The sequence below is a fragment of the Centropristis striata genome, chromosome 20 (assembly GCF_030273125.1).
Source record: "Centropristis striata isolate RG_2023a ecotype Rhode Island chromosome 20, C.striata_1.0, whole genome shotgun sequence".
Lineage (NCBI taxonomy): Eukaryota > Metazoa > Chordata > Actinopteri > Perciformes > Serranidae > Centropristis > Centropristis striata.
In genome coordinates this window covers 19,166,046-19,190,892 of record NC_081536.1, presented here as the reverse complement: position 1 = coordinate 19,190,892, position 24,847 = coordinate 19,166,046, and the positions used below count along the sequence as shown (strand labels likewise).

General features: G+C 39.7%; 2 protein-coding genes across 8 annotated transcripts in view; one reads left to right on the top strand and one right to left on the bottom strand.

The window, feature by feature from the left end:
- LOC131993555 (equilibrative nucleoside transporter 1-like) overlaps window positions 1–4,377 on the top strand; it is a 31,535-nt gene extending 27,158 nt beyond the window's left edge. For all 5 annotated transcript variants that reach the window (XM_059359517.1, XM_059359514.1, XM_059359516.1 and 2 more), the window contains exons 11-13: window positions 5–90; window positions 1,875–2,074; window positions 2,598–4,377. In XM_059359517.1, the coding sequence (XP_059215500.1) occupies window positions 5–90; window positions 1,875–2,074; window positions 2,598–2,709 (398 nt within the window). In that variant the 3' untranslated portion in view covers window positions 2,710–4,377. The remainder of the gene's footprint in view (window positions 1–4; window positions 91–1,874; window positions 2,075–2,597) is intronic.
- Window positions 4,378–7,353: 2,976 nt separating this feature from the next.
- LOC131993323 (atlastin-2-like) lies at window positions 7,354–24,326 on the bottom strand. Of its 3 annotated transcripts, XR_009396301.1 has the most exons (16): window positions 24,192–24,326; window positions 18,475–18,641; window positions 18,012–18,224; window positions 15,142–15,273; window positions 14,919–15,023; window positions 14,772–14,822; window positions 14,622–14,678; window positions 14,170–14,262; window positions 13,693–13,831; window positions 13,476–13,603; window positions 12,670–12,726; window positions 12,503–12,574; window positions 11,826–12,257; window positions 10,772–10,786; window positions 10,112–10,457; window positions 9,779–9,863 (listed from the first exon to the last, which is right to left on the bottom strand). XR_009396301.1 is itself a non-coding variant. In XM_059359175.1 (15 exons), the coding sequence occupies exons 1-15, from the start codon at window positions 24,262–24,264 to the stop codon at window positions 10,320–10,322; spliced, it is 1,872 nt and encodes a 623-aa protein (XP_059215158.1). In that variant the 5' UTR covers window positions 24,265–24,326; the 3' UTR covers window positions 9,872–10,319. The 3 variants fall into 3 exon arrangements, 2 of the variants coding, with proteins under 2 accessions (XP_059215159.1, XP_059215158.1); XM_059359175.1 differs by lacking the exon at window positions 9,779–9,863 and having other exon boundaries at window positions 9,872–10,457; XM_059359176.1 differs by lacking the exons at window positions 10,112–10,457; window positions 10,772–10,786 and having other exon boundaries at window positions 7,354–9,863; window positions 24,192–24,325.
- Window positions 24,327–24,847: the final 521 nt, after the last annotated feature.

Below are 24,847 nucleotides of genomic sequence, written 5' to 3'. Positions count from 1 at the left end.
CCAGACATGTACTTTATCCCTGTGTCATGTTTCCTCCTCTTCAACCTGATGGACTGGGCTGGCAGGAGTCTGACAGCCGTCTGTATGTGGGTGAGTAACAACACTTCAACACCTAACATGATTTACCGACAAGGTTTGGCCTTTCAGACCTCCTCTGGAGGTTGGGCTTCATCTCCAGGTTCAGGCCTTGATTAATTCACAGTTGGTCCCAACTAACTGTCGAGTTTCCTGCAGGTTTAATGGATCTATTCAGGCGAAATATGATCACAAAGCTTGTCTTAACTGCCTGGTAGTCTCAGGTCTTGTATATGGATTCAGACAAGCTTGGCTGTTGAGAGTTGAAAGTCCCTAATTTACTATAGTTACAGTCTCAAAGATCTCTGCTTATCACCACACGTGCAGCCAAAGAGAACGAAACAGTGAATTGCAGGTTTTCTTTCTTGGATCTCTCGCACATGTTTCTGAATGTACTGTAGTAATGGCATTGACCGATGCTTAAACCTTGTTTTCTCACACAGCCAACAAATCAATTCAGGAACATGAAGCACTTTTGTTTATAAACACATTTGCCTCGTGAAGTCCATTTAAAAATGACCGCATCAAAATATTTGGTGTGATCATCTGTTATCTGTCGGCCGAATGGCGCTGTGGACCACAGGCACATTGTTGACACTTTAATGGAAGCCTTTGGCTGCATAAAATGTTTACACAGGAATAAATCACCGAGTCAAGAGTGGAAAAACATCAGTCACTCAGAGTTCGGGGTGAAAATGAACGAGACAAGTTTTGTTGCTGAGATCAGAGCTTTGTTTTGGCAAAAGGCGTGTGTGTGCACTGTGTAAAGGAAGTGGTTTTGAGGGTGAAAAGACTGACGGTGGTGATTTTGAAGGTTTGCTTCCTCTTCTCTTACGTCACATCTGGGTGAATGTTGGCAGATTGGAGGTTATTAGTGCTAAGTGCTAAGAAGCCCTCGGTGGTGCTACACACCTGGCTGTCTGTTTTCATGAAGAATTACTTTTCTAATGCAAGTTTTAATAGATTATTTTAGGTGTGGGGTTATTTCTAGCTGTCTTGTATTTTATTCACCAGATGGCTATCCATGTTTGATTTTACCTCAGTATAATTGTTTTTTCCTCTTTTGTCTGTCGACTGTCGGCTTCTTTCCTCACACATGTCTCTTAAAACCAGAAAATATAAAATTTACAACCAATTTCCTGTGATTCCGAGGAAATAATCAAATTGAATCACTTCAGTGTACAAACTGAGCAGTTAGTTAACCCAGTTAACCAATAACTGTTGCTGTCATCTGTGTGAGTGCAGATAACAGCAGTCAGCTGCTCCAGGATCATGTGACTGTATCAACCACCATGAGATGACGCTCATCAGGATCCTGGCAGTTTCCACAGTTTCTAAATGACTAAAACTCTGTGTACGCACAAATGCAGAAATATGCACACAGATGACTGATCAATTATTAATTCATAACACTCATGTTGAAACTAGCTTTACAAAATGCTTCACAATTCAGGATGAAATTAAATTATCATTAACACAGAAATGATGGCTGAATTTAAATTATTTGCTGAATTTTATCATTCTACATTTAAGTATATAAAGACTACGTAGGCTGCCAATTTCAGATTATTTCTCTATAAATACCAGTTTAAATGTGGGGAAAATGTGGTTTTCGTGCATACACCAAATTTATGCAGCTGGCCCCAAGTCCTGTTGATCAATTGTGTCTTAAATAACTTTGTCCTGTTTCTCCGACTGAAGCAGTAAAGCGCCAATAGTAATCTTACATGCAAACAGACCAAATGATACAGTGTTGTTGTAATTGATGAAACTCTGTCCCTGTGTTTCTCTCTCTCCAGCCGGGTAAAGACAGTATATGGCTTCCTGTCCTGGTGGGTCTGCGGATTGTCTTCGTCCCTCTCTTCATGCTGTGTAACGTCCAGCCTCGTTACTACCTCCCTGTGTTCTTTGGCCATGACGCCTGGTACATCATCTTCATGATCTTCTTCTCCTTCTCCAACGGATACCTGGCCAGTCTCTGCATGTGCTTCGGTCCCAAGTAAGAGCTACTTGCACACAGATTGTATACTTGGTGGAAATGTGTCCGCTAAGACGGACAGGTGTTAGTTTTGGCGGATTCTACCAGAGTATTGAATGACAAGCTCAAGACCACCTGTGTTATGTTTTCATAATTATAAATATTCTAGAATTTGAATATACCTCTTGAAAAGATAATCTTGGTCTTGCATGAAGAGTCCTCTGTTGATTCCTTACTCTTAAAATGAGCAAACATTAAATAATCATCATCAAATACAATATTGTCAATATACATTAATTAAAATGGCTATAAATGGAATCTGTAACTGTTATTTAACAATTTAGGAGTAATGATAAAGGTTTCGAGAGTCTGTAATTATTTTGTTTGGTGCCCTGAAAGTGCTCGAAAAGAGCTTGAATTTCACTCTTTAAAAGCTGTATGAACTCTGCATCTTTGCATAATGATGATGAACTCCTTATATGTGATGCTATATCACACATGACTCCTTCCTCATGAATTTTGTTCTTCTGTTGTCTCTGTACAGGAAGGTGCCACCACACGAGGCAGAGACGGCGGGGGCCATCATGGCCTTCTTCCTGTCCCTGGGTTTGGCGCTGGGCGCCGCAGTCTCATTTGCTTTCAGGGCCATCATCTAAAACCTCCAGCAGACCCTTCAGTAGACGTAGATTAGACCACCCCACCCTCACAGTCTGCCTGTTTTCACCCGTCATGGGAGAGCCGCACTCCTCTACAACTATCTCCGACTGAGTGGAGGCAGCGCAGCAGACTAGAAGACTAGAGGACCTTCAGTCTTCTCAAGTGTACAGTAGAGACTCGTCTCTTCCAGCCGTCTCGGCAACGATATAAGCTGAAACGTGTTACTGAATATTAGTATTCCTCCAAACTAAGGAGCACAGCGTGTAAACTCAATGCCATATATCAAACGGGTTGTTTCTCTGACATGAAATGAAAAGTTGAAGAGTGCAACTTGACGAACAAATCGAAACCAAAAGTGTAGAGAAATCATTTGCAGTAGACTGGTCGTGTAGAAGACATCAGAAATTAACTTTTCCTAAATATCACAAATCTTGAGCCCAGAGTTAATAAAGACAGCCTGCACACATAGAATACTAGAGTCTCATTCATAAAACTTTCCGCACAAAGTTATTTTAAACAACTAATAAAATGTTAGATTGCAATAATGTTTTTATGTTATGTCAAGGTATACATTTCTCACACTGTCACATTCTTTAGTAATCACATGGTGTAAATGGTCTCAACACATTTTTATGAATGAGGCTCTTAGATTCTGGTGTTCAGCTCATCTACATTCATTTAAAACCATCAGTTTGTTAACTGATGTTTTATATGACTTCACTCTGGACTGTTGCAGCTTTTAAACTCTGATCAAGCCAAATACATAAAGAAAACATGGGAAAATGATGAACTTTGAAGGGAGGTCACGATCCATCAAACGGCTTATTAATGTGCCGTGTGTAAACTGCTTTGCTCCCTCGTTCTCCTTTCAGTGTCGACTCGGGTCACTGTGTGTTTGTAAACTTCCTTGTGACGAATCAGAAAATACTCAAAGAATGTAAGGACGAACAAAATCCTAAAGACGAGGTTTTAATTAATTATCTGGGCCACTAACTGCTGAATATTGATTGTCTTAGAGAGTGGTGTGTTTGTCTGTTTGTAGTTTTAGATGAAGTTTTACCAGCGTGGGTCACTTTGTTTTATCTGGAAACACAAAGGTCAACTTTTCTGTCCAGATTTTCAGCCCACATGTTACGTTTTTTATTGTTACTGTGTCTTCCTTATAAACACATTTTGCCAGAACGTATTTTTGAACGCAGCAAAAAGAACAATATGCAGCTGTTAGTGACGTAAAATGTGCCATTTGTGAGTGAGATTAGGTTTTTTTAAATCTCATTCTTCGGCTTTCTCAAGCCTGTGACATTTCTCATTTACACTTGTTCTCATGGAAGATAAGTTTTGTATCAGAAGTAGTTTATAGTACGTTTTTCCACTTGGCTCTTGCTGAGTTATTTTTGTTGTTATGAATGAGGCCTCTTGCCTGTCAGTGTTATATTTTTGTGGCCTTTTTGATGCTTTTTTAAAATAAAGTCTCCTTTAGTTGTACACTATAGTATTCATAGTACCAGCTGTATACATCTTAACTGCCTGTTTGTTTAAAAGCACAACGTTGGCCTGTTCTTCCATACTTTTTTTTTTGGTCGGTATGGGAGTCTGGACCATTAAAATGTTACTTATATTGCAGCTTAAACAGTTCTGTGATAAAATAAAACTGATATTTTTAAGAATCTGGCTCCTCCTGTTGGTCATTTATGGAAACGCACTGCTCCACATTTCAGCATCTGAGTAGTTCAGACATTGGTAATGAAAAAATGTGGGTTTTAATGTTTATTGAATCAACTTGAATTTACAGTATAAACTGCCTGTTTTCTTTCTCTTGTGCTGCGTCTGCATGTGACTGAATAATGAAGTTAGCGTGAGACTGCCCCTGTGTCCTTCACAGAAAAATGCAGCCTTTTTTTTGCAACTTCTCGCTGACCTTTTATGAAACAAGGCAGCTGATTGAGCAACTCTTAACTCTGCTCAGAGAAAGCACGACTATTACTGCTCTCAATATGAGAAAACTCAGAGCAAAGAAGGATACAACTTCCATTACAGGTTTTCTTCATTGCTCACACTATTATTAAAATAAAATTACCAGCTGCATTTACCCGAGACTATAGTTTCCTAAATATACAGTAGTGTTCAAAATAATAGCAGTCCAATGTGACTAACCAGATTAATCCAGGTTTTTAGTATATTTTTTATTGCTACATGGCAAACAAGGTACCAGTAGGTGCAGTAGATTCTCAGAAAACCAACAAGACCCAGCATTCGTGATATGCACGCTCTTAAGGCTGTGCAATTGGGCAATTAGTTGAAAGGGGTGTGTTTAAAAAAAAAAAATAGTGTCTGCCGTTGACTTTACAATCACAATTATTTTGTTTTCCTAGGATTTAGCAATCCTGTGATCACTAAGCTAATATTTAGTTGTATGACCACAGTTTTTTTTATAACTGTTTCACATCTGTGTGGCATGGAGTCAACCAACTTGTGGCACCTTTCAGCTGTTATTCCACTCCAAGATTCTCTAACAACATTCCACAATTCATTTACATTTCTTGGTTTTGCTTCAGAAACAGCATTTTTGATGTAACCCCACAAATTCTCAACTGGATTAAGGTCCGGGGATTGGGCTGGCCACTCCATAACATCAATGTTGTTGGTTTGGAACCAAGACTTTGCTGGTTTTCTAGTGTGTTTGGGGTCATTGACTTGTTGAAACACCCATTTTAAGGGCATGTCCTCTTCAGCATAAGGCAACATGACCTCTTCAAGTATTTTGACATATGCAAACTGATCCATGATCCCTGGTATGAGATAAATAGGCCCAACACCATAGTAGGAGAAACATGCCCATATCATGATGTCTTCACTGTGTACTGTGGCTTGAATTCAGAGTTTGGGGCTCGTCTCACTAACTGTCTGCGGCCCTTGGACCCAAAAAGAACAATTTTACTCTCATCAGTCAACAAAATGTTCCTCCATTTCTCTTCAGGCTAGTTGATGTGTTCTTTGGCAGATTGTAACCTCTTCTGCACATGTCTTTTTTTAACAGAGGGACTTTGCGGGGGATTCTTGTAAATAGATTAGCTTCACACAGACGTCTTCTAACTGTCACAGCTCTTACAGGTAACTCCAGACTGTCTTTGATCATCCTGGAGCTGATCATTGGCTGAGCCTTTGCCATTCTGCTTATTCTTCCATCCATTTTGATGGTTGTCTTCCGTTTTCTGCCACGTGTCTCTGGTTTTGCTCTCCATTTTAAAGCATTGGAGATCATTTTAGCTGAACAGTCTATAGTTGTTTGCACCTCTTTATAAGTTTTCCCCGTCTTGTTGGTTTTCTGAGAATCTACTGCACCTACTGGTACCTTGTTTGCCATGTAGCAATAAGAAAATATACTAAAAACCTGGATTAATCTGGTTAGTCACATTGGACTGCTATTATTTTGAACACAACTGTACATGCATTGTCATTGGTGGAGAAGTATTTTTGTTTTATTTTTCCTTGAATAAAAGTTATTACATTACAAGTCCTGAATTGAAAATTTTCTTCAAGTTAATCAGGAAAATGTTCTTACGATATTAAAAGTACTCAATGGAGAAAATTGTTACTTTTAAATGTTATACTCTTCCTATATTACTCGCTCATTAACGTAAAAGCAGAATGTTACTGTTGTAGTTGGTTGAGGTGAAGGACAGCAAATTATTTTCATTAATCTGCTGATTTTCTTCATTGATCAATAACTTGGCCCAACGTGACATCTTTACAGTACTTTATCTGTTTAAAATAATTAAAAGTAAAAGTAGCAAACCCTCACATTTAGGAAGCTCGAAACCATTGAATGTTTTAACATTTAAAAAATGGTTCCAATTCAATTTCTTTCAATTGACTAATTGATTTAGCTAATTATTTCAGCTGTAATGGTATAAACCGTTTATTATAAATTTATAACAAAACATAATTTGAAGTAAAAAGTATTGTATTTTCCCTGGAGATGTAGTGGAGAAGTAGAAATTGGCTTGAAAAGAAAAGACTCAAATAAATTAAAGATCCCTCAAGTACAGCACTTGAGTAATGTACTTAAATTATAAAAAATGAAGATTTAAAAGAAAAATTATTGCAGCGAGTGGGACGTTTCCTTCCCTCAGCTCTTCCTCTGAGGCTACATGGCTGCCCATATATATCAATAAGGGTATGCAGTAAAATCTGGTTCAAAAAAAGCTTTAATAGGTGGCGCACGATCATAGAAAACCTTGGTTCTGTCCAGCTTGAGGGTACCCACTGAGGTTGTGGCTGCAACTGATGGGAAGACCTGCAGACAAAACTGAGGGCTGAAATAGCGCATCAACGTTCTCAGATTTATATATTTATTTTTTTACAGAAAACATGTAAAAAAAAAAAAAAAAAAAAAAAAAAAAATGCCATGAAATGTAATGCTTTGTGTTTGGCAAACAGTAGTTTCTGTTTATGCAGTAGATACATTGCTTTTAGTGTTGTAAATAACTGATTCAGAGATATGACGCAAGAGAAATGTCTCTTGAAAATTGTGTTAACATGCAAGAAGATAAAAATTAAGTGTTTAAGTGTTAATTGCATTTTGGTTGTCATTAAATATGAAATAATCATGCTAAAGAACAAACAAAAAGGAGCCAAGACAATTGTATTTGATGATTTATTCTTAAGGTAAACATTTTATTCAAAAATAAATTACCGGAGATATCTTTAAAAGGCAGACATACATTGTCTCCAACCCACTCTCACAAAAGATTTTCCTATCAGAATCCAAATATTCACACCACGTTTCTATTAACGTCCGTATTTCCTAGTGTCAACCCTACAGCAGCAACTTATTCGGAAACAAACCAGACCGTTGTTAAGTTGATCAAGAAGAAAAAGAAACAGCCGTCATCAACTGATTCACTATAAAACGTATACAAAGTTTATTTAAATATTTAATCCAACATACATGCCCGATTTGTAATATGTGAACACAGAAAAAGAGAGACTGTACAGTATGAGACTGGCGCTTGAGGTGAGAAGTATTGTGGATGGAATCAATGAAGAAGAAGAGCTCAGACGTGTGAGACGCATGTGATGCAGCTGTTGAACAAAGTAAGAAGGGGGTCAGGCTTTAGTCTATTTAACAACATTAAGTCCCTGTTGTGGAGAAATAACGTTTTATCAGGATGATTTTGGGAGTGGAAACAATAGTTTGTCTGTAAGAGGAATACTTCAACATTTTTGAGAGATACACTTATTCACCGTCTCCCTTTAGATAAAAATGTTTAAATATGAAGCTGGAGCAGCCAGCTAGCATAGCTTAGCATAAGGACTGGAAAAGTCACTAATTTACACATTTAATGCGTACAAAAGCATTTTCTTTGCACTTTGGGTTGTGTTCAAGGTTAGTTTTACTACAACATTCATCCTGTGTTGATTTTGGCGACCCTGTGGACAAAAGCAGTAGTGTTTCCATGAGCATCACTGCCACCATCAGACTCCTTTTAAAAAAAACTTCTAATTTTACTGCAGCAGGCTTTGACAGCCTCTCTTAGTCCTGGTTGGCCCACCAATACAGCCCCAAGCAGCATTGTGTCTGCGTTGGCTCCCAGGAAGCAGGCAGTGAGCTCCACTGAGAGACTGTTTAATAATCAGTTTAAAACTCCTTGTAGTGATCTTTAACAAGATGTAAAATGGTAATTACTTTGCTGTCTGTAGCTTCATATTCATCCCACATTTTCAAAAATGTCAAACTATTCCTTAAAAAGGATTTGAGCTAAATAATATGTTCTAACTCCCAAGAAAAGCAAGAGTCAAGGTCCTAAAATGCAGAAACATCCAGAGCTAATGTGGCTTTGATGAAAGGCAGTGAAAGAGAAAATGGTTCAAACAGTCCTCCCTGGCTACGATAGAGGCCTAGGCTATAAAAGCTCTTAGCTCGCTTAAATGCTACAACGCAGTAGCTCTTAACACCATGCAGAGGGCCAAACACTGGCAGGTCTGCTACGAGACACTAAAGGCCAGATAAAAACACATCATCAGTCCTAAATTAAAAACACGTCAAAAAACAGCTGAGAGGCTCGAGGCTTCCTACAGTTCCCTTCAGGATCACAAAACATTAAAGGGTAAAGACAGCAAGACGTCGAGAAGCAACCTGAGCCCAGAGTCTAGTTATGTTACCTGGTTAGTGCGAGAGACTGAATGAATGAATGGATGCAGGCAGGTGAACTGGTAGTTTTTCATAAGAAAAAAAAATGCAGTTTCGCTTAATTTCCTGCACTCAGATTAATTTAGCAAGACACACTGAAAATCTGACAGTTAAAAAAGCCTCTCCAGCTAGTCCATGACAGGGTTTTCAATTTACTTTCACTTCATCAATTAAATCGGTTTCCTGATTTTACTTAAATAAACACGAAAACGACAATCACCTCATTATTAGTCGCTCAGTCACTTGTGCTTGTAGGAAACCTTAATAATAAACAGGCTGAAGAGAAAGTAAACTGACCTCTGGCCTGTGAGACAAAACGATTAAACGCACAGAAAAAAAAAAAAAGTGTTTCAGTTTGCATCGATATTTGATAACAGCTGCACACGGTGGTGTCAGTTTTCCCTGAATTACAGCTCAATCCTGAAGCCAGTGCAGTCCACTACCAGCAAATATATATACATATGTGTGTGAGCCTACAGTATGCATTAAAACACAAGATGCATCTATTGCAGCATGGCACACTAGAGAAGATGACAGTCCTTCAGGTCCTGTTTTGGCAAGAAAGCCGGCTCTTCTGCTGGGTCCTCTCATGAACGTGCAGTTTCTGCTCTGAGGCACTAGGGGGCGATGAAGAGCAAGGCAGACAGCGAGCCTACAGGTCCACAACAGCGAATAATAACGATGGTGGGCAGCATTGTGATGGTGGACGTTTAGGGCAGGGGGAGGGGAATAAACCAGGGTCAGCTTTGGTGTTGAACTAGTTCCACAGTTCTAGGATTGAACATATTGAGCGAGTGGGCAGGAGGGCGATGAACATGACAGGGGAGGTGAGGAGGAGCGTCAGTGAGTCTTTAACTTGGTGTGCTGCGAGCCCTGCTCTGTCAAGCTGGCTTTGATAGAGTTAACCACCGACTGTCTGATGTTGTCTTCCATATACTGTTCACTTAGTGGCTTCAAAACCTGCAGAAGAGAGGACAAAGACAGGATTTTTTGTGAGCGTAAATCAAGTGAAATCTTATATAAAAAGGGGACAAAGAAACTGAAAGAAAGTAGGTTAGGGAAGAAAAATGTTTAAGGTAAAATAAAGTTATAAAAAAACTGATGTAGTCTCCGACATGGTGACCACAGAAACCCAAGATTCACAACAAAACTAAACAAAAGGAAGAAATAAAGAAAAAAGAAATCAGCCATCTAAGATTGTTAAAAACCGTTTACGCAGGCGTCACATCCATGAGATCCTGAGAAGAGCCTGTCCTGCAGGTGTTCAGAAACATTCAGCGAAGCTCAGAGGAGTCCAGGGGTTAAAGTTTAAGAATCCAGCACCATTGGACTGAAAATTAACACTAAAGAAGCCAGCGAACTGCAGAGGTTTTGATACGAGAAGGAAGTTTAACAGTCTGTGGATCCGACCAGCAACTAGTTCATCTTCTTGTAGTTGTTGTTGAGAGGAGACAGAGCTCCGAGTCCCAGCGTCGCTCCTGATGGGAACGAAGGGAGGAGAGAGACGGGCCATGCCAGGCGGCTCCTGACTGGCTCCAAAAGTTTGGAAAACACCTGAGAGGAACAGGAGGAGTTAAAAACAAGCAGCAAGACAGACAGGAAGGCAGACACTGGAGCAGGAAGAGGAAAAAAAATATGATAATGACTGATCCAGACATTTGAGGAGGAGATTCAAGAGAAATAAAAAAAGGCAGAAAAGAGGGGAGATGAAAGGCTGAGAAAACTGGGTTGATGTGGAACCATACAAATGAAAAGTATAGAGGGAGGCCGGTAGCAGGAGGTGGAGAAAGTGAAAGCAAGGGAAATGAGGCAGGATGTTGAGAACGGCAGGCAGGAGATCAAAGAAAAAGGTAACGGACGCCGCTCACCTTTCTCACCATCTTCTGTAAAGCAGAGAAGGAGGAAGAAACACAAAAGCAAAGAGGAAGGAGCAAGAAGTCAGAGGAGACACGAGGGCTGCGTTTGCAGTGAAGCTCAAACATTCATTAGGCTTAAAAACACATGAATACAGAAACAGTGACTTCATATTTATGCTCCTGTCGAGTCTGCAGGCCAACAACAGATGGAGGAATTGAGAGCACACAAAAAAAACAGGACATGCTGATGGAGTTTCAGGGTGGAGGGAGCACAATTATGACTTTTTGAGAGGACAGATGGGATGTGAAGACAATCATAAACAGAAGTAAATGAACGATGACAGGATTCTTGTTTCTCTGGCTTTTTAAACACCTACTAGAAATAAAAAGCAACCAGGGGAACTTAAATGAACTAATTTACAGTAGAACACAAAGGCAGCACCAGTAAATGAAACACACATACATGCACTCTATGTTGCTATATACCTGGAAAACAGAACAATTACAAAGTCAGAACTGAATTCGACTTATATCTTAAGCTTCCACTTATCAATTTTGCATCTTCTATCAATGTAAAGATTCTAAAAAATATATATCTGCTGACTATGAATTTGATTTTGAACATACACATGGAAGTATATGTCCAGTTCAAAAACAAACCTGCCAGTACTCTGTTGGACAAATTATGGAATGTAGGGCTTCAAGAATTAATCGATCAACAAAAAGAATTGCAGATTTTCACCCCATTATTTCTCAAGCACAAATGCTTGAAATTTGCTTCTTCCAGCTTCTAAAATATGATTTGTTGCTTATTTTCCAGTTAGACATTGCAGTAAATCAAACAGTTCTGTGTTCCATGGACTAGTGTTATGTAATCTGAAAACATCACTCTGGGCTTTGAAAAAAAAAAATCATGGGTCATAAATCATTATTTTCTGAAGTTTTATAGTCTTGGACTAGATTCGTTAAAAGAAATAATCAACAGATGATTTGTTTGAGACCTATTGTAATAGAAACACTTTTGTTTACCATACACACACACACACGCAGTGCTCCTTCCTCTCACCTGTTCCCAGAGTGTCTCGGCCACCAGATCTATCATCGTTCCCACCTCCCGAAACTCTCCAGAATACTTCACATACGCCCAGGCGCAGAGTGACAGCAGCGCCACGCCCATTACCAGGTTAGCCAGCACTGCTAATGTGCTCAGCCCGATGAAGCCTGTCACCCCGGACACCACGTAGGTGACGAACATGACTGCGAAGAGCGTGGCGGGTGTGCGTGCTGCGTAGAAGATGTTTTTGCCGTCGTTGTGCTTGGAGAAGTTGCTGTAGGTCTCGTCCAGCTCGGCCTCCAGCTGGTTCTGGTAGCGCTGGCAGAACTCATCGCCGCCCATTTTCTTCACGGAGCGGAAGTAACGCACAGAGTGCTCGCGGAACTCCTCATGGCAGCGCTCCAGGTCGGTCGGGGCGATGTAAGGCTTATCCCCACCGCAGACCTGAAAGGGACAGATGAACAAAATGTCACTGACAGAAGAGATGAAAACCTCCAATATTCATTAGTTCACGTTTTGCAGCATTAAAATACAATACTTAAGATTTGAACAGTTCTGTTAGTGTGCTATTAGCTTCCTGTGAACCTGTCTACACCCAGCTCTCCTTTAATGACACATTCATGTCTGGTAACCTGATGATGATTGATATGATTCACAATGATTGTGAAATAAAAAAAACATGTCCTCACCAGCTCCATGTTTTTGCCGTATATGTCTTTGGCTCCTGCCACAGCAGTCAGGTTGTTTGCTTCTGCTGTCGCCTGTCAAACAGGAAAAAACAATGAGACTCAAAATCAAAAATCAAAAGTGTGACCCATAATACATAAAATCCCTCAGTTTTGAGAATGTTACTAACCTGCAACATCGACTTTGGGTGAGGCAGTTCCTCCCCTTGGTAAATCTTTATGTAAGCCTACAGAAATGGAAAATAACACACTTATCAGAACAGTGTTTCCTGTACAATGATAATATTATAGCAGCTAACAGAGAGAATTAGGAGGCTGGCAAGTACTTTTTAATTTGACCCATCAGTGTGAAAGCCACTAGACTTTAAAGGCGACCCATTATGCTCATTTACAGGTTCATACTTGTATTTTGAGCTTGTACCAGAACAGGTTTACATGCAGGTTTACATTTACACGTCTGGCTGTATTCATCCACTGTCTGAGAGGCTCCATTTCAGACAAAAGAGTTGGTAACACCGTGTTCAGAAAAGTGCAAACACTGAGGTTTTTGCTGACAGGGATTACTTTTACACATGTTTAGCTCATTATTTTAAACTTTGGCCATGTTGGTAAAGCAGTCGCCCACTGATCGGAAGGTCGATGGTTCGATCCCTGACAGTGCCTACATGTCAAAGTATCCTTGGGCAAGATACTGAACCCCAAATTGCTCTTGATGCTGCGTTCATCGTGTGTGAAAGAATTCCCAATGGTGGCAGGTGGCCCCGTTTAGGGTAGCCTCTGCCACCAGTATGAATGCGTGTGTGAACGGGTGAATGAGTGCAGTCTGTAGTGTAAAGTGCTTTGGCTGCAAAGCGACTAGAAAAGCGCTATATAAGTGCAGGCCCATTTACCATTTACTCTGAACATCTAACACTGTAATTATTATGGGAGGTAAGGAAAAGCCCACTAGGTCCCTTTTAATAAAATCCTGCAGGACCTTGAAGTACTCCAGGAGATCTCTGCAGGTGACTTTGTTGCCTCCGATCTCCTTCTCCACCAGTCTTTCTGGAGCCAGCAGCAGAGGCACCAGCTTGGCCAGCTGCTTCTTGAAATCATCATCAATGTCTGAAACGCACAGAAAAAAACTACATTGATTATCCTCCGAAACATTTACTGTAGCTACCACTCCTTATTATAAATGCATGTGTCATCACCTTTCAGCCTGCCGTCAAATTTCGGGTTGGTGGCCACCTTGAGGCCTGGATGTGGCAGCAGGAAGCAGCCGATGTTGGAGAAGCAGGAGTGGATATGCTTCCTCACATTCTGCAGCTCTTCATGTTGGTTCTGTTTCACCTGCATCAGCAGAAAACCATTTACTCAATGAAAGGACAGCGAAAGTGTCTCAGTGAAAGCGTGTGTTTTCTTCATGACACAGACTCATGTGTGAATGTGTACACACACACGTCACACTAAGCATATTTGCTCACACTTTAGCAGACAGTAAGTGTCTGTGCTTCTCAGGAAAAGGTGTGGTGTGTCTGACAGGAGCAGTGAGTGTGAGACCTAATGCAGAAATATCTTCAACAATATGTACAAATATCAGGGAAGGAAAATATTTTCTGCGTGCACAAAAAACAAAAACAAATGGGCTTTTTCAACTTAAAAAAAAAGAAAAGAAACAAGATTCTCACTTGCAGTCTTTTATCCAGGAACTTGTTGCCTCCTTCAAGTCCATAGTCGTGTTCATAAGGATAACTCCAGTCCCGAATAAGGAACATCAGGGACTGAAACACGCAGCCAACATCACAGAAAGACAAAGACACACATTATTTAATTGGGGAGGAAACATGTAACAATAATAATAGTAAGGAGGCTGGATATTGATCGCTTTTCATTAATTAATTTATTTTCCTTTTTCACTTATCATTCAAACCTTTCATGTTTCAGTTCAGTTTCTCGTTGAAATAATGTTTCTCAATTCTACCGATGCCCTGATATTATTCATTTAAAATACATGACTGCAGCTACATATTACATTTGATTCTGTAGGTAGAATCTGTGGATATGGTGCCTGTTCAGCTGTATATTACATTCATGAATCAGGACTATGTGCATGAAAACAATCAACAGAATCAGTCATTACCTGGAAAGGTTTCAGGTAGATCTCTTCCATTGCCAGCCGGCCATATTCTGTGAAGAGCTACATATGGCAGGAAATTATGATCAGAAAACAGGATTTACTCTTACTTTGACCTGCTTTTTCTCTGCAAAGAGGAAAAGAAATGCTTCCAACCTGCAGATGCTGCAGGTCGTCCTCCTGTATGTTCTGGGAGAGATTGTACACCTGAAAAAAAAAAAAAAGACACACACAACATAAGGCATAAATGTTGACATTTCAAGAGAAAAAAAGCAACATTATTGACCTGCTTTCAAGTCTCACCTGCACAGAGCTGGTCATTGTGCTGAGGGCGAACACAGTAGCACAGTCCTTTATGGTGGACTGGCTATCAAATGCTCCCTGAGTGTCGACAAGGAGCACCGCAACCTGTCAGGACGAGAGGCAACAAATGTAATATGTAATTCAGCTTGTAGCCAAGCAGAGTGTTAGTAACAATATTTTCTCATAATTTTATTGCTTTTTGTTTTTTTTTACATCCGTCTACCTTGCTGCCATCAGGCTTGTTGACCACAAAGACGTCGCTCCAGATCTGAATTCCTGTGGTTTCCCTCTCGCAGCCTCCTCTCCAGGTGAACCCTGTCAGCGGCTCATTATCGCCTCCCATCCATGACTTACCCTGCCTCAGTGGAAAAAAGGGGAGAGACGGGGAGGGGGTAAGATGAGAGGAAAGAGATACAGAAGAAGAGATGAAGATTGGTTGAGCCAGGAAAAAGAGGGAATCCACATGGATTTAAGAGAAAAGATGAGGGGGAACGTGTAAGGGGAGGAAGAGGAGGTGGAGAGATAATGGTATGAGACAAAGAGGGAGGAGACAAAACAAATACAGATCAATGGACTAAAGTCCACCAGAAATGGCGGTGGTGAAAGTAAAAATAGAGTCATACTGTTCTTTAATAATTTTCACTAGAGAAAATTGTTTTTTACTTTGCACACTGCAAACTAACACTCCCGTAAAATGCATTTCTGAGTCCTCCCTACTTCTAGCTATGCTTTTATTGTTTACATAGAGGTGCAGTGGAAAACAAGGCCTCACTGAGTGAAATGTAAATTGGTGCTCACAGGGTTAAGTATAATGTACACACTCAAGTCACTCTGGGACACACCGAATGAAATGTGGCTCCCACAGTAACAGCACAAGGCTTCAATTTGAGACTGAAAACCACAGTGAAAGATTTAATGCTTATCTTGTCTGAGTCTTTTGTTTTATGGCTCATTAAAAGTCCTCATCACAAAATAAAAAAAAAAACCCTTGTTCAGTTATAGCACATCGTGACCTTGTTTTTCTGGCTGACGAGCGAGGAGATCCACTGACCACAAATAGGAAATGTGTAAACAAGCCTCACAAACAAATACGTGATTTGCAAGGCAAAGTATGCATGGACTGGACACTGATTCTTGGTTTCGACAGCAGGACGTTTGTGCTGAATGCCTCACCGTGATCTTGTGACAGAGCAAGATGATAATATGTCATATCGTAACAACGAATACCTGCCGTTCAATAATAACAATAAAATAAATAACATAACCAGATGACTACGACAGTCGCCGTTCGTAACATAACTTCTGGATACAACAAAATATAAAGAACCACAGTCTGAACAAAAAAGCATCAGTGTTTGGGGAGAAAATGTCAACATATGGAGATCTGGTCACACTTCCATGAATGCCCACGTTCATGCTGCCTAACAGCTGTGAGGAAAACATTCCTCCGTCCTTCCTATTTTGTTTGTGTGTGTGTGTGTGTGTGTGTGTGTGTGTGTGTGTGTGTGAGAGAGTGTAAGGTGATCCTGACTGCTGCTGAAGGACTAGTTGTTGAGACTTGTGTTGAAATGAGTCACACAGTTGTTGGATGGACATGCTGAAGAATGTGTGTGCCTGTCTACGCAATATATCACTTTGTGTTATTCATATATACAGACATTACTTAGAAGAGCAACACAGGAAAATTAAGCATATTGGACCGAAGCTCTTGATAAACGTGATCTGATGACCTGATATCACATAGAATTTCTCGAACTATTATGAAACCTACTTCTGGTAAATCTCACCCACTCTGAAGACTGAGACCAGTTAAACCACCACGTCTTACTGTGGCACCTTGCTGCGTGTCTCAGTCACCTGATTGAGTAAGTATGCTAGTATGAAACCAAACAGGAAGCACTTGTCTGCTCTGCTCGTAACATTCTGGTGCACATGCCAGTACTGGTTTTAATATCATCTGCTGCTTATTCAGCGAGCCCATCTGTTTTCACAATATCAACTGACGACTGTGAATGTTTCACAATATTAAAGTCCCAGAGGAAGGATGAGGAGTTTGATGTTTACTCAGCTCCTGTAAACACACCATCAGCAGGGGTCTGTCACGATTAGAGGAAGTGTGAAGAATTTACAGTATTTTACTGATCTTACTGACACTGTGCTACAGTTGATAACTGATCACAAGGTTATTCCAAATGTATGGCAATAATTTGACTCATGGATGATTAATCAAAGAGGAACTGCATTTGTACAAAAAAACTAGCTAGCTACTGAAAAAATGCATTAACCAATAACATGTCAAAGTGAATGTTACATTTACATTAACTTATTTCTTTAGAAACAGCAAAATAATTGGCAATAAAGTAGAACAAGTGTGAATAAATCAGGGCTTTTTAAACATGTCTGCGATAAACATCACAGTTAAACTGCAATAAATAAATGGATTTGTTAATTCGCAAAAAATGAAGCGGCAACTATTTCGAATATTGATTAATTGTTTTAAATAATGATTTTATTATTCTATAGTAAATAAATAACAGTAATAAATTCAATCTAACTTTGGGTTCTGAAGTGTTGACTGAACAAAATAAAAACTCTTTCAAAAAAAATTTCAGTTTTCATGTCAGTTCTGTACACATGGTTGTGTGGCAGTCAAAGAAAACATAACCATGTCATTTAATATGTAAATTCTCAGTATTGAATTACCCTACTCTACATGATATACATGCAACTTCCCAGACTGCCCAGGTTATACCAAAAGGAAAGAACATAAATAAACATTGTGGACTTTGGAAGGAGATTCATTTCTCAAATTCCAGTCTGTGCAAAGATATGAACTAATAACAGAAAAATATCTTCTGGCAGCAGTTAACGTCACTCTTTATATTTCAGACTGGCCTCATTCTTCAAACTGAAAGTTGCATCAGTGCACACATGGTGATAAATACTATTTTGCACAGATTATAAAACTTCTAAATCAATATACTGCGTCTCATAGGCAACACTTGGCATCATCATTGCGTATCTGCCTGAATAATATGTAGCTTTTATGTCCAGAGACAGTATAAAAACAATTATATAAATAATTTATCTCACCTGACTGTGCATGTAGCGCAACATGAAGTCCAGCAGGAAGGATTTGCCCTTGCGGAAGGCCCCAGCCACAGAAACAACCACCACATTCAGGTCCTTCACGTGATCCTGCAGCAGGATCCTCTCCAGAGCTGCAGCGTCCAGCTCAAAGCTGTGCTCATCTTCGTTGGCCAGGACGATCTGGATGGGCCTGGCCTTCTCTTCCTCTACAACAGGCTGAAGACATGAGTTTGCAATCAATCAGGGGCTTTCTCTCGCACAGAGAAAGCATTTAAGTGCTTATACTGATGATGAGGCAGGTTTAATGGAGGAGATAGGGAAATGGAAATTACAACGCTGAGATCAGCAAGCTAAACGTCTAGGAGGAAATGAGATTAGCACATTCAGGAGCCAGGACTATTATAGAATTTTATAGATGTATCTTTGTTTGCTACATGCTTGTCAGTAGACTGGAACAGCACTTTACTTCTTCTTCCTGAGTCTCCTCCTCTGGTGAGGGGGTGAAGCTGGCATTTTTGCCCGAGTTTGAGGCCATGGCCCTGGGGGGCAATTCATCCTCTAGGTCTTCGGGTCTGGCTAAAGGGGGCCTCTTCTTATGCCGATAAATGGGGACATCTTCCACGCCACTCAAGCCTTTAGATAACAAGACAGAGTAGAGAGAGAAATATTAAATTACACTGGTTAGATAACATCCTGCTGCACACTACTGTACAGACAATGGACGCAAAGTGAGAAGAATGTGGAGGCAGGGTTAAGTTGTAAGACCAGAAATAGGTTTTATTGTCATAAGTTTGTTTATGCGAGAGACTGACTATTGTTCTGAGAACTTAGTGAAAGTGAAATGCCCTACATGCATTCAAATTGTAGATCATTCCAGCATTCTGTGCCGAACTAAATACAGTTATCCACTCTGGACTACCCATCTAGGTCAAGCTCAAAAATAGCCTTGTGCTGAAAATCACAAAGGGCCAGCAAAAGGACATGAGTAAAGGAAGTTAGAAGGACAGCAATTTGCATTCTTTCTTTTCGTCTGTCATTTAAATCTAAAGCACATGTTTCCTCTAAAACTGCAGGATTCTTTCCTTCCTGTCACAGTAACCCAACTGCATATAAGCTGCGCCACAAATTGTAATGCATGTCTTGGTAGCATTCTTTTTATGGCTGATTTGACTCATCATTATTCAATTTGCAGGTTATGTTATTGGTTTATTGTGAGGCCTATAAAACATTTAACACTGGTGAAATGATCTGTTCAACTTTCCCAAAGTCCAAGCTGACAACTTTTGTTTTGTTTGACCAAAAGTCCAACACCCAACACAAGAGTTTATAGGAGACCTTTGATATGACACAAAACAATGTATTGGTAACACAAACAGACAATCATTTTGACTGTCTTTTTGCAACTTGAACTTTTTTATGTGACTAATTTAAGATGCATGGGGGAAAATAAATGCTGATTTGCCGGATCACTGTTTATTCTACTTGATTTTCCAGGCAGCAGGACATCATTTCTCACCTCATTTCTAGATATATAAATAATCTCCGGTGCAGGATTAAGATTACACTGCCTGAGGTACATAATGAAAGTGGCAATCCCATAGCCATAAAACTGACAGAGTCCACTGAACAGGTAGGACAGCAAGTATAAAGCATCGCTCATTCAAATATTTGAAATGCCAAAAAGCCAAAATTATTTTGCCAACACTACCCATCTGAAGAAAAGAGTGAAAGGACAAAAGACACACCATAGATACTCCTCTAAATGCTGATTATGGGCGCAACAGTTAGTTTCATGCTCGATAAACCAGCTGATTATTTACTTGGCTTATCAATTTATTTCGTAAAGTCAAAGGAGAAATCTTTAAATAGTTACAGTACAAACCCTCAAAGATATTAAATTTGCGATCACATGACAAAGAAAAAACAAGCACAACTGCACAATGTGGAATTAAATAATTAACTAATCATTTTAGCTCTAATGTTGATAATTATCTAAAGGCGGAACAAGATGTGAAAGTCATGAGCTGGGTTCTTTTTTTGTTGTTTTGCATGCAGCTTGAATCTAATGTCCAAACCATGTGTCTCCAAGTGTGTGCATTTCATTGAGAGAGCAATAACAGTGGTGCCATGTGTGGTTGACACAGGAAGAGAGCATAAAGAGAGTTCATGCTGTAAAAAAAACAACACAGCCGGAGATCCCCTTTCAACAAGTATATATATTCAAATAAGCATTAACAACAAAAATAAATGGTCCTCTGATGGAAAACTCAACAGTGTGCTGGGTGCCATCTATCTGATGGTCTAAGCCAAAGAACCAGTGACATAGAGGTGAAAAAACAACTACAAATTGGACCAAACATATTATCTTACTTTCTATTGACTGCAACAAGTATAAAATCAATGTCATGATTTACACAATGTTCAAGATACAGATATGAATTTTCCAACTAGTGCTATCTTCTTTCACGCCACAAAGTAAGTTATGTCTTACATGTTATTGTTATGATGTGTGTTCGTTTCATGTACGAAAAAAGTGGAAATGCCGGCTTGTTTGACTCCGGGGCCCAGCACTGGAGGCTGACACAATCGAAAACATTTCAGGGTGGTGGAAGGGGCAGCTTTAAGAACATTATGTGATTTTCTTTCTAGAGCTGAACAATATATCATTTCAGCATTGACGTTGCAATGTCATGTAAGGCAAATTAAACTAAAAAACATTGTACAACTTTTTTGCTGCTTCAACTTGCATGGCTCTTTGCAAAAAGTCCATCCATCCATCTATCTATACTTCTCAACGGATGGGGTTGACAGAGTCTGCCAGAGGGTGGGAGGATTTGCTCATAAACTACTTCAGATTCCACTGTAAAATGTACAAAACTTTCTTCTAGGAGACACGCCCCTGGACCGCCCTACATGTAAAACACCTGTATGTTACTTTATCATATAGCAATTTATATCTCAGTCTAAAATGTAGCAATGTCAGGGTTCCCCCCCCAATATTGTGCAGCCTTGATTCTTCCTCAAGAGGACAACTGTAAATGGGGCATTCGAAAGATCGACCTGGAGGTGCAACTTTTTCCCAAAGGGCAGCAGCAATGCTGTGTTAGTGTTCAAGGAGCTGCTGTTAGCACAGAGCAGTTACAGTAATCTGCCCTGCACACAAATGAGCCCTGCAGATTTCATCAGTCTGTGGCAGTGCAGGTTCCCATCTAGTCCAGAGCAGCACTCAGCAGGATGAAGTGGCACAAACTGCAGCCACAGAGGGGACCCACACAAAGACACTATTCTGCTGGGACTGCGAGGAGTCTGTGTTGCAGCAGAATGTGTGTGAGAGACAAAAAATAAGCATGCAGGGAAGTATAACAGCTTGTGAAAACCTATTAGTTGTGCATTCACACTCCATGATAAAAGTGGCAAATGCACTGTCCTACTCCACAGCTCGCAGAAAAACGAGGGCAGAACTAAAATTAGATGCATTACTTCTTATCTTATGGAGGCTCCAAGCAGATGTTGACTGGCCTACATGTTTTTCTGCACAATGTACACTCACACGCAAAGTTGTCAAGAGATAAGTTCGTATAGCACATCATGCACACAAAGCATAAGGCGCTGTGCATAAACACACAAGTGTGAGGGGCTATCTTTATGCATGGCAAGAATAGTGTCTACGCCAGCTAGCCTACATCTTAGCACTGCGTCCCAAATCAGGTCTCCCTTCCCTGGACTCCTGCACTATATCTGAGGCAGACTCGGATAAGGCCATGGTCCACTTAACTTAGCCTGTCTAAATATGGGAGATTTCATACGCAATTTTCCCTGACTGAAAGAGATTTGGTTTAAAAATGAAGACCTTAACAATTTCATGCTTGGATCATAAGAATGTAGAGAAAATCCATGCAGGAGTCTCCTCTAAACTTTTGAAACACTGATTATTAATGCCAGCAGGCTTTTAACAAAACCTTGTGACTTCCAGGCTACACATTAAGAATTACTTGGGAAAAAGTTGTTTGACTGACCAGGTCACATGCTTATTATCTGTCGAGATAACTACAGAGTTTATAAAAGAGAAAGAGAAATCCACTGTAGCCTATTAGGATGCCAGTACACTGACTTCCCTGCACAGCACAGTGCCAAGAGACAACCTGACACGGCCTCCCTGGACAAGAGTCAAGAAGGGCAAATGTTCAATCGCAGCAAGCAGACCAATCGGGAGTCTGTGAGGACAAAGTGCAGATTAAGAGCAGCCGAGAGTGAATGTCATTGCCACAGAGTCAACTGGCCTGTATGAAAGTAGACATAAAGGTTATCGTGATAAAAGACATCTGACCATATCTCAGAGATGAGCCTTGGAGGCTGACAATTTGCTGTTTGCTTTACAGTCTTTACAAGGTTTAGAGAAAGGTTACAGTAACACATAGTTTGCTGGAGTTGATTCCTTTTTACCAATATGTTCCATTGGCAGAGGAAAACAATAGATTCAGATGGCAAAACATAATCTAAATGGTTTAATTATTTTATTCCACTAATTCATTAATTGCTTGATGTATAAAATGGGAACAAAATGTATACATGATTGATTAAATGACTGATTGATGATTAATCAATTAGTGATGGTTTTCAAGTGTTTCGGCAGGACTAACAGGTGGTTATTTGAGTGGGTCCCCAATAAAAACTTTTTTGGACAAATTTAAGTCTTAAACTCTAGTTTCAAGTTATATAGTTAAATTTATGGGCATATTCATGTGAAAAATAAAAAAATAAAATAAAATCCCAAATCTGGAAAACTATTTACAAAACACTATACAAATGTTACATCTTGAGTTTAGTATAGAGAGCACAAAGATCATCTACCCAGTATCAGGTAAATATAATTCAACATTATCAATCAAAATTTCAATAAATATGTGTATTTCCTTTCTCTCTGAGAAGAGTTTTTAGGTTTTCTTTTCATTCACTGACACTATAAACAAAATTGGATCTCTTTTTGCACATTATCAGGGTAAAAACAGGGTGTGTCAGAGACACAGTATGATATATCACTGTAAAGGTATTGCCGATGTTGATGTTGCCAAATTTCAGTCAATCGACCACTTGATTAATTATAAACCAGGGCGTTGTTAGTAGCCATAATTTCCCAACTTGCCAAATTAGTTATCACAACATACTGCTTTAAGTTTTATTTGTCGCACACATGGAGAATGAAATAATATGAATAAAAATCTTGGTTCTGATATCAAAAACCATGATCACTAAGTCCTAAGGAACGTGACTATGGACAATTCTTATAGTTATTTTGAAAAGCTTGATGATATGGACATTTATGAGTGTTTATATCAATCATTAGATATTTAATATTAACACCAAACTGAGCCTGGAACCTGCATTAACACACTGTTGACTGATGTAGGAATAATTAGCTTCTTGTAAAATGTTCTCATACTTGTGTATCTAGTTGTACTCAGAGGACTAAATTAGCCTCGTAATTACTGGGATAAGTCTGCTGGCAAACTGAACAGACTAATAATAGGGTATTTAAAAATATCCGAGTCATTAGTCGGATGAGCAGATTAACGTACGCTAAGTGTTTTAGTGTACGTGAGTTAGTTGCCTGAAATGGTTAAAGAAAACTAGTGTCGCATAAAGTGGACTGTTTCAAAGTTAAGAACCGATTCACTTGAAGCCAGAACAGGATCAGTGTGCAGCTACAGGCAGGGTTACAGACAAGACAACACCGACAGCTCCTGGTACTCTGTGGGCCAGGTGAAAGTGACGGCCCCGGACAAATGAGCCGACAGGTGTCGCGGTTAAATTTTGTATCCGGGTCAGAATCAGTTTCATACAACCGCTTTGGAGCTTAAGTTACAGAGGGTTACATGTTTAGACAGAGCGAAAACACACTAGAAACGCGTATCTCGTATCAGCACAATTTCACACATTTTGGTCTGCGTTCACACCATGTTTGAGAACTAACGGTAGGGGAGACACATTCTGGCAGGGTACCACATTGTTCAGTACACCACCAACTGAAAACAGGAGCTAACGGAAAAGCGAGTTTGCCACTCACAAAGACAAAGACGACCGAAACAAAAAACACTTTAAATTATAATCCCCCACTCCCCGGATTCGCACTCCTTAATCGGTTCACTGTCATAAACCCACTCGACAAAATCAACAACAGTTTACCTTCGTCAGCGACTCGGCTTTTGCAGTTGGGTTCGAAGTGATTTCTGCTCCTCAACCCGCTCACCTCCGCCATCTTGGACTACTGAATTCTAACGTGGCTGACGTCAAAGGAGCTTTTTTTCTTCTCACGCTGTCTGCTGAAGTTCATGCAGCCCAAGGCTGCTGCAGCTGGGTCAAGTACACACCGCACCAGAATGACAACTATGTTTTCATCCCACAGAAGCAAAACACAATTTTCAAGTTTCTTTAATTATCGAAAGCACGCGTTCTTTTAACACACATCTTGGACGATATATTTACTTTACTGTGAACTTGTGTGCACACCCACTGCACAAGAGCTCTCTTATTTGAATAATTACGGTAACAGTTTAAGTCATATTGTACACATTTAATACACTATTTTTATAGGATATTTTTCAGATTTTGTTTATATTTTATATCATCTCAGCTTCAGCTTTTTATTATCTATATTTTTACTTCCATTTTATGGATTGCATGTTTTTAATATGTTTTCATATGTTGTTGTTTTTTGTCTGGTCAATATGAAGCACTTGGTGCCTGTAATTTCTTTGTTGTAAAGCACTTTGTGCTGCATTTCATGTATGAAAGTTGCTATACAAATAAAATGTATTATTATTATTATTATTATTGTTGTT